Source organism: Solenopsis invicta, chromosome 7 (assembly GCF_016802725.1).
Source record: "Solenopsis invicta isolate M01_SB chromosome 7, UNIL_Sinv_3.0, whole genome shotgun sequence".
NCBI classification, from domain to species: domain Eukaryota; kingdom Metazoa; phylum Arthropoda; class Insecta; order Hymenoptera; family Formicidae; genus Solenopsis; species Solenopsis invicta.
The window spans coordinates 657200-668067 of record NC_052670.1 but is presented as its reverse complement, the minus strand read 5'-3'; the positions used below and the strand labels follow the sequence as shown (position 1 = coordinate 668067).

The 10868-nt window shown below is 32.1% G+C and overlaps 1 protein-coding gene across 3 annotated transcripts in view; it reads left to right on the top strand.

The window, feature by feature from the left end:
- Positions 1–10868, top strand: part of LOC105200442 (delta-1-pyrroline-5-carboxylate synthase) — a 54604-nt gene that overhangs the window by 38645 nt on the left and 5091 nt on the right. Inside the window, exons 1-2 of one of the 3 annotated variants that reach the window (XM_026135702.2) lie at positions 6412–7263; positions 9919–10264. In XM_026135702.2, coding sequence (XP_025991487.1) covers positions 7165–7263; positions 9919–10264 — 445 coding nt within the window. In that variant the 5' untranslated portion in view covers positions 6412–7164. Of the gene's footprint in view, positions 1–6411; positions 7264–9918; positions 10265–10868 lie in introns of those variants that run through there. The other 2 variants (XM_039451885.1, XM_039451884.1) reach the window with 2 other exon arrangements.

Below are 10868 nucleotides of genomic sequence, written 5' to 3'. Positions count from 1 at the left end.
TTTACACTGTAAAAACTAAAAACTACTAAACTTCCAAAGACTACGCTAAGAACGCGTACTGCTATCAAAAACTCTATGAAGCACATTTATTTGCATATTCAAAATTTATCAAAGTTTTATCAGAATAGTTCTCACCAAAGACGGAATATTTATAACAAAAATGAAAACCAACGCAATCTGCTAGAGAGCACTCTATAAACTTTTCGGTACGTCGTCCGAATAAATGGATTTCTGCAGAATTTACATCTCAAATTTACTAAAATTATATTATCCTTTCATGTCTCGGTATAATTTACGACGTGTAGACAGTGCTGGATCTTCATAATTCATAATATAATATAAAGGCACATAATTTGTGTCGCTTCCATGGATCGCGTCCAGAGAAATCATAAATATGATTTATCAATGAGACGGATCTATCGATGAAAAGGGGAACGACTGACGAGTGGATAATCGAAAGTCATCCCCCTTCTTGCGTCTGCTTCCAACTGATAAATAATCTTGTCAGGTTCCTCCGACGCGAGCGACTTACAAGATGTGAATACGAAAGCTAATAGATAAAATGTACAATAGAGGATTGGCGCGTCACGTAGCAGACAAATCGATACGACCGAGTAAACCACCAAAGGTATTCAAACGTTTCTCTATCAATCGAGATGGCTGACAATAACGAATAGATAGTTCCGCACCTACAATATGTTTGATAATGAGAAGGACGTCCTGGATGCCAATATTGGCGTGTGGTTAGATGCGATGTATTATCACGTCGTGTGATTTGTAATCTGTCGTAGACTTACCAGATATATGTATGTGGATTGCATTACAAAACGCGTACCTTGCTCTCTTCTCTATAAGAAAAATATATGTATATAGCTAGGTCAAAAATATTCTTACTTTGATTGTCCAATCGAGTATTGCAATTATCTTAATTATAGTTACACCGTCTTTTTACGTAAACGCGATCACTTGGGGTGATTTTTTACATCGTAGTTAGGTCATTGTTATTAATTATATATTGTATATTATTGATTGTTCTATAATTTATTAATATCTAAAGACATTATGTATATACATTTAATCAATATTTTCTGAAAAAAGTAAGGAGAAACCGAGAAAATATCAAACAACCGAGAGAAGCATTAAACAGCACATTAAGCAGCTTGTTATACACATAGTAACATTTCTAAAAAATTAAGAAATTAATTAAATAAAACGCTTTTATGTTGCGGATATTTGTTGAAATATTATATATTTTAAAATTTATAAACAATCAAAAAACAAAATATATATAATATTGTATAATATTTATAGTATTTTATAGGAATATAAAATAAAGCCAAATCATTATTACATAAAATTATTTATATTTGTATTTGCTCTCGCAGAATTATTAAAAATAATTGTTTTTTATTATATTTGTTTATTATATTGTATAAATAGCAACATATGGGAATTATTTTTTAATAAAAATAAACATTTACAGAATGTGATATAAAATTTTTCTTTTTTTTTTTTTTTTTTATATAAACATAAAAACTAATAGTCTAATATTTTTTAACTCAAACTTTATCGCTTAAATATGTTATTATTTCAAATTTTATAATATAAACTTTTTCCATATTTAATTGATTTTATAAACAAGATTAATCACCCATAGGTACTGTGTTTTCTACAATCTACTTTTAATATATGGGTATTATAAATATATAAATTATACCTTGTTTTTATTATATAAATTAAGATTTGGGATCTTCGAATGAAAGATAGGTCTAGATTTTGGACTGGTAAAAGATTTACATGGGCTTATTTTTCCCACGTTAAGGATATAAAGACTATTCTCAAACTATTTTCGAGTTAAGGTTGCTTTATTTATTTATTATATAACAAGAACTCTGTAATTAAGAACATTTGTACCTAAGATGTAATATCTGGGCATTTAATATCGATTGAAGCCCTTAGGCAAGATAATACAACGTCCCCGCAAAACGCAAGTTTGTTCATTAAAGCTGTTAGAGCGAACCTGTTAATAAACAGAAGCTAAAGCGGCTTATATAAATTTATTCAAGAATTACGTGTTATACGAGGAAGAACGTGGTAAAGGGATTTTATCAAACTCGGACAGCGGTGTTGAAGTATTCCCATTGTACAATCTTTGTATGGGCTTCTATTCAGCTTGTAAGTCGCTCGCGACAGAAAATCCTAAAGAGGATTATTTATAAGTTAGAAGTAGGAGCAAGAAGGATGACTTTCGATTATTTGCTTGTCAGCCTTTTTACTGACAGGTCTCTTCATCGACGGATTTGTTTCGTTGATAAATCGTTTTTACGATTATTTCCACGCCATTTACGTATGTACGTATGAATTATGTGCTCCTCTGTTTATACACAGATTATTTAAACGAATAATTAATTTGATATTAATAGCCAACGTTACTGTGACATTATTAACTTTATTGAATAATAAAGTTAATTTATTTGCTCCATGTATTTGATAATTTATTATCTGTTTTATCGTTTGTTGTAAAAGTCCGGAATTGAATCTATATATTTGTGTGTGATACCGTTTATAATTTCTGAAGGAGATACCTATATGTGGAAGATATGTCGTATGTTTACATATGAGGGAGCCCTAAATGTATCGAAAAAGATATTTTCTTTATTTGAGAAATTTCTGTTCTTGCTTTCCTATTTTCCGGTTTTTGTTGCTCTACAGTAATCTTCCCACGAGAGAAATTCTTTCTCCGAGATATTCATGCTTGTTCTACGGGGACCATAAACGAGTGGAATTTATTTGTGAGAATGCATTCTAGTAGCAAGAATTATCGCATTTCGTAAGAGAAGCATATATCTTGAGCTAGAGTTTAAACTTTACGTGTCGTTAATAGAAAATATTTTTTTAGATAAGTTGTACAGATAGATATGTTTGTAGCTACGTATACTTTATCATAATTCTATACAAAAAATTCCATTCTTATATGCCATATGTTTTACGATAACATAGAGTCACGAAATTAATTGTTTGAACAGGATATTGCGAGTTTATGTTATGATACAGATATCTCAAATATTAGAGAATAAGATGATAGTACCGATTTTCTGTAAACGACACAAATTAGTCATAAGATATCTTTGAGCCAAATGTCCAAAAGTAATTTTAAAGACGTTTTGTAAACCGATTTCAGACTTTGTGTTGTCTGGGTTGTAAGTGCAATGGTTACTTGCTGTATCTCTGTTTTAAGTGACGAATTCTAATGATTAGGTATTTATGAAATCATTTTTATTTAACATCTTGCCGTAGCGTTAATATATTAATACACAATAGCTAATTTTACTTTCAAGCATTTTGAAACTTTTTATAAATATACTTCAACATCGAATTACTTTTTCATTTTTTTTAAACTTTGATGTATTGTCACACAAATATAAATGTACACTTAAATGGTTTTTTTTGTTATTTAATATTTATTGATTGGGCTTTGATTACACATTTATATATCGTACGTAAAAATAGTTCAGAGATATAATAAAAAAGGAAAAAAATGTGTTTTGAGATCGGATTTTAATGCCACGTAATTGTGCATATTAATAAAGAAAGACCGCTTGAAAAAGAAGAAGACAGAAGAGCTCCCCACGCATCTTTCTCATTTGACTGGGTCGAGAGAGAAAGCATTATACGGCGTAATCTTACAGGCAACGGCGGTGTTTTCTGATGTCAATCGAGTACACGTGTACCGATCGACGATAGTTCGCATACACGGAGCGTTGTTTTCACTTCGTCTTTCTTTCACGTCTCCATCGTGACGCGTTGTCAGCTGCTCAATAGCGTCATTGTCGGTGCAGTGAAATTGTAATGTTTATAACATTATAAACATTTTATAATATAGCGTGTGTCCAAGTGTATGGCAGATTTTTCTTTCACTTGGAACTTGAAATATGCGTCGTCGACCTAATCTGTCCAAAATAAAATGTTATTTGTTATAATACAGAGACAACCTCCGTAAAGTTGGCACCCGACTTTTACGAAATCAGATTTTAAAGTGTGTTTCTTGTAGGATTTTAGTCTGTAGATGATTGTAGTAAACATTATTTGTTTGGAGTTAAAAAATAAATATGTTATTGGTTTAAAAAAAAACAGTAAGAAATTATTTAATAGCTACAGCTCAAATGGCATTAGATTTTAATCTGAAATTGTTGTTTGTAGTTTAAGAATTTTTGTTTATAGTTTAGAAATAAGAATGTTATCGATTTAAAAAAAAAAAAACAGTTGGGAATTATTTTATAACTGCAGCACGAATGTGGCATCACACTTTTATATAAAATTATTTGTAGTTGTTTGTAGTACCAAAATTTTTTATTTGTAGTTAAAAAACTATGCTTATAATTGACTTTTAAATAACAGCTAGGTATTAATTTATAATAAAAAAAAATTACATTGTATTGTCATTAAAAATCGTTTGTAGTTGTTTATAGTTTAAGAGTTTTTATTCGTAGTTGATTGTAGTCAAGAATAAACAATTTTATATGCAAGTGTAAAACCATTTGAGCTATAGTTATAAAATAAATCTTAAAGTTTTTTAAAAATTAGTAACACTTATTTGTAAACAACAAAAATTCTTAAATTACAACCAACTACAAACAATTTTATAAAAAAGTATGATGTCATTTGAGTGATAAATATAAAATAATTATGTTATATTTATCAAACTGTTTGTTTGAAAATTAATACCATGCTTTCTTTAAACTACAAACTAAAATTTTTAAACTACAAACAACTATGAACGAAAACTCTTGAACTACAAACAACTAAAAACGATATTTAATGAGGATATAACGTAAATTTTTTTTTAATTATAAATTAATACCTAGCAGTAATTTAAAAGTCGATTATTAGCATATTTTTTAACTACAAACAAAAATTTTGGTACTACAAACAACTAAAATCAATTTTATATGGAAGTGTGCTACCATTTGTGTTGCAGTCATAAAATAATTCCTGTTTTTTAAAAATCAATAACATACTAATTTTTAAACTATAAAAAAAAATTGTTACAAATTTTGATACTACAAGCAACTACAATCGATTTCAAATTGAAATCTGATGCCATTTGAGCTGTAGCTATTAAATAATTTCTTACTGTTTTTTAAAAACCAATAACATATTTATTTTTTAAGTACAAACTACATCCTAAGTAATAAATATTTTATAACTTTGAGAATTGATTGAATAATGTAATCATTGACAAATATATTCAAATATAAAATTTTTTATTTTTAAAATATTGATTATTAATCTTTCACAGATAATCCTTTTTTTCATTATTTAGTCAAATTACTTAAATCTCTTATAAATTTTATGGTTGGATTTTTCAAAGAATTTTTGGGTTTTAAATAATTTAAAAAAATTTTAATGTATATAAACGGTTTTTACTTTTTTTTTACAAGCTCGAATTTGAAGCAAAATCGGAAAAATTGTCTGGATTAACATGATCCAGATTAGTCTGCAAAAAATTAACAAAATTATTGCAATGTATAAAATGTAAATGTGAGGTCGTAATACCATCTCTTTCTTTATAATCTTTTAGAAAAAATACGATATTTGAAGTGAAAACTCTTGCCAATGATACTTTTTTCCATCAAAAACAAACTTCAAACTGAAAAAATACACTGGCCTGTAATTAAAAAATCAAATCGAAAAATGTATTTAAATAAAATTGCAACAAAGCGCTAAATCTACTTTTTTTTCTATCTTTATCTATATTTACTTAAATCTGAAAATGTGTGCCAAAAGTGATAAAATTATGACGGAATAATATTAAATAAACGAGATAATCTTACATCTAGTCAGAAACCAATTGTAAATGTAAGATATTGGGATTTTATTTTACATTATAAATTAAAAACATATTTTTCTGATGGAAATGGATCGCAGATGCAAAGTTTCGTTACTTTACGTATAAATTAACGACAAAATGCTTATCACGTTATATTTGATATACACATGTAAGAGATATTGGTATTATGTAATGACACGTGGTCAGTTAGTGATAAGAATCTTAGAAAATACAAATAGTGTTCCAAATATGATAGGTATTTCGAACATTCCATGTGTATTTGCATAATACACATGTATGCATATGCAAACATACGTTATCGCTTCAGATCGCATTATATATGACGATGAGAATATTTTGTTTATTATCGCCAATTAGTATTTTGTACGGAATAAAATTGGAGCAAGAAGCACACACGTGCTAACATTGAATCGTGCACTTTGCATCATACGCATGAATGTTTGATCATCAACTTTATCGGATGTAGATCGGCCCGCTGGCACGCCGCGCAGTTGCATGACGTAAAGTCGAAAAAGAATCGGTACGTTATCAGTGGCGCTGTTTGCTCGATTCGCAATCTTCGGGGTCAAAGTTCGCCAATAACGGAGCGGATCGCACAACGGCAATTCTCGTCCTCGTGTAAACTCGAGCTTTGCGTAACTCTGGAATCGCGATTGGGAGGAATACGAAATGTCGGGCGCGACGCGCGACGCGCGACGTTTCGCCCCAACAGATTTCCGCGGCGGAAGAGATTCCTCCCTCTGGCTCTCTCCCTAACACGCTTCGTTCACTCGACGCGCCTCTAATCTCGCCGCGATAACAACGTCTTTCCAAGTGATTTCTCGTAGAAAGCAGTAGTGTGTCGTTGACCATCGCTGCGGCCGCTCTACCTCGGTGACGATCAGTCTCGTCTCTCCTCCTCTTTCATTTCGCTCGTCTCTCTTTTCGTTTATTTTTTTCTCCTCTGCTCCGGTCCAATCTGATAGAAAAAAAATCAGCAAACAAGTCAGATCACTATTTGACGTTACATTGACATTTTTCTCCGACTAACGGATACATTCATAACGCTCAATCGAACACTGACGTTTTTTTTTTTTTTTTTTTTTGCTCTTTTCCCATGTATTCCGTTGTGCCAGGTGAACGACCTTTTCACGCGCGGTCTGGCTGATTGTTGATGTATCTCGGAATAATAGATAACTGTTAGACATTCTTAATCGTCTGCAAGTGACAGAGTTTTGATAAAAAAAAAAAAAACTTTTGAAAATTAATAAAAGAAAAAGAGAGGGAGATAGGCTGGATTAATCGTGCTCCAAAGAAGATATCCGAGAACCGCCATGTACTCGATTCTGGTACTAACGAGATCCGCTCGGCTCGGTAACACGCCACAAAGACTGACCTCGTCGTTCATGGGATCGCGGCTTCCGCAGCTAACAGTATGTGAAGTTATTATGTATGACTTTATACTTTCATCGTCGTACACTTATTTGTCGACGGAAGGGGTGCACTGGAGATAACGTTGTAATAACGCGACCGACCATAAATTCGAGAAACTGTGATAAAGTGATATTTATGAAGTTTCGGTTTACAAATTTCCTACACGGACCACGGGCATTTTGAAGCTTATCGGTCACCCCATGCGGTATATCGTCTCTTTAAGCTCGTAAAGTATACGATATTGAGGTGATTGGTTTCGAAATGGCGTTAAGAACAGCGCACAATGTGGACCAAACGTGTGTAACGAGTTCCGTTTATACCCTATCAACGATGCGAACATGCGGCGCGAGATAGCTGTCCGTCGACGAAACTTCGCCACTTGAAAATGAACGTGCTCGCTCCTACGTATGCCCTATCGTCGCTCGTGCGCGCATACAAACCCGCAAATTGAAAAATTTACCGATTTTATCGATAACTAGCACAATTTACCGGGGGTATCGATACGTTCACAGGTGTTGCAAGTGTTTCGTGTACCCGAGTCAGATCGTGATACCGCGGCACGTCTGCGCATGATAATGCATGGATGTTTGTCGTTGAATGCGTATTCACCTCGGATGACAGTTACTGCTATTAATATAAAATGCATGACGTTGAATTGGCATATCTTATCTGTTATAACAAATTATTATGACAATAGGTAAAAGGACTGATAATTCGAGATTTGTTTATTATGTTTATTATGTCTGCAGTTCTCGGTCGTGATTATTAATGATAAGAGAGTTTTTAAGTGGGATATGAAGTGCAAGAGATATTTTTTATTGGATAATTAAAAGAAGGTGTAACTAAATAATATCGATAATAATATAACAAAGAAAAAAAATATTACTCTTTGATATATAAATAAAATTCTTTCGATCAATCAATGCCCACTTTATAAGTTAATGAAATTTTTTTAATAGAGATAAGAGCGTTTCAATTTAATGTTAAAAATGGATACAAAAAATTGAAGCACGAGAAATATGTCTTGGACAAAAAGAACGTGTAAATAATTACATCAATAAAAACAATGATACAGATATCAGTATTCTCTGGAGACACAATAAATAAAGTTGTTTCAATCGACCGACAGTGTGCACTTTATAAATTAATAATTTTTGTTTTAACAGAGATAATATTTATGAGATTTATTCGTGATTTATTTGTTTGTCATTTCTATGCGTTATAAGTAACTAAAAACGTCATATTATTTCTCGATTTGTCATACGTACAATTCTTCTATTGTATCGCAGAAATCTTTCACATAGCAATAATGCCAAGTTTTATAAAGTTAGTTGGTGAACTCACCAATATTTCCGCAAATAAAATTACGTGCCAATAAATGTGTGTGGAAAATTGCACTTTTGTCTGTGTCTCTCTCTATCTCGAGTGATGTGCAGCCAGGAACTGATTTATAAAAATAGAACGCAAAGATAAGCGGGTTACGATGTGATTTATAATGCGCCATTGGTAATCACGTAAGCGGAGCATTCCTGCAATTGCGCGTTTATGTCACGGGTAATTATGTTTGTGTCTGTATCGAGAAGTCGTTCGTCTAAACGTGGAAAGTATATACACGAGGCTTCGCGTTCCTTGTTGACTGCCGCGTTATCAAGTACACAGTAAGATATCATGCAGACAGATTGTAAATAGATATCTGATACATTATCATTTCCTATGAAGCTTCTTAGATAATTTATTAGTACGAAAGAAATTATTTTTTATTAATTCATTATGATCGTAAAAAATAGCATCGATATGCATCTTTTGATTAAGCATTTTATTTTATCAAGAGGCGTGAAGAAGATAAAATTTTTAATATTCGTCAAATATGTGACAGTTTTACTCACTCCAGTTCCTTCAAAGATACACAACTTCGCAATAGAAACAGCAATCAGTTTTAACATTTAATTTGAATTTTTAATTAATCAATATTTATTTCTAATGGCACAAAATATAGATGAAAATTGAATGGAGGATTTAAATACAATTTTGTTTATTTTATTTTAACACTACATGTTCATTAACGATGAACATTTGATTAAACGTAGCAAAAATGATGGATCAATAACGTCATTATGTAACAAAGATAAGACGCGATGATATTGTTTATGCTTGGTAGCACTTGGAAAATACCACGCGCCTTGTACTTTGATTAAATCAATCAGAGAAAAATCAGCTTTGCTTACAGACGTAATTTAACTTAAAATATTCATACTTTATTAGATATACCGTGTAAGTGTACTCGAATGCATGTTCTCTATCTGAGCATGAGCAAGCAGTTTCAACCCCTTCTTCTCCGTTCTCACTTTAGCACTAATCTGTACTAGCGTCTTACAGCGTTATAACTTTGTAATTTCTTCGATGAAGACTCCAAACTTTCCAACAACGCCAATTTCTTTGCTGCATGAACGCAGAGGGTGCAGTAGCTAATAACATGTTATTTACACTTAACAAGTACTTGTCAGGCAATGTTTAATAATTATAGTAAATCATTTTTTCCATTGAAACGATAATAATTTATTCAGGATTTTATTCGGACTCTCTCCCTCTCCTTCTTACTTACAGCTGCTTTCTTACCGCGATTTTATCTCATTTGTCATGAAAAACTTTTCAAGAGTAATGGCGTGTCACAAGGGTACGTGCGGAGGGAACTGCAAACGTCGGAGAAACCAGGAAGGCAACAGACTTTTACGGAGCGCAGCGAGTTGCAATACGCTCGTCGACTAGTAATCAAACTTGGCAGTGCCGTTATAACGAGAGAAGATGAACACGGTCTGGCTCTGGGACGTCTGGCGTCTATCGTCGAACAGGTAGCCGAATGTCAGATCGACGGCCGCGAATGCATCATGGTAACAAGCGGGGCGGTCGCCTTTGGCAAGCAGAAGCTCACTCAAGAACTTTTAATGTCCATGTCGATGAGAGAGACTCTGAGCCCTACGGATCACACACGGGAACACGCAGGTATACTTCTTCTAACAACTTTTACTCGCCTTCTGCTCTTGATCGTTTTTTAATACGACCCGGCTCCACGCCAAGTTTTTTATCATTTTATTTACTCTATGCCTCTTTTAAAATTATGCCATTTCAAATTTTAACAAAGGACAATGAATCTGTTAAACTTTTATTACATACACTTTTGAATGCGTTAAACGTTTGCTGCAGTTTTTAAATGTATTATATTTAATTTTTATTCTCTATAATTTTTAGGTAATTGCCCTGTTAGATAATTGCCTTATTCATTTTTACTCAAATAACGTATGATTTAGTTTTCATACTTTTCAAAGTCTTTTTTATAAAAGACATACTTGGCTTATCGTATTAATTTCATATTCATTGTTGATCAGTTATCTTTTGATTAAATAAATTTTTTACTTTTATTGCATACACTTTTGATGGTCGGCCTTTTCCAAATCTTTTTTTTTTTTTTGGAAGGTTATTTTTATAAGAGTAAGAAACTATATTGAAAAATGTTCCTCTTTCCTTCTCGACAACTGAAGTTGATAACTTTGTATCTCAAACTCATAAGAATGCAGTTTACTTAAATGCTACAGTTTCGCGTGCTCAG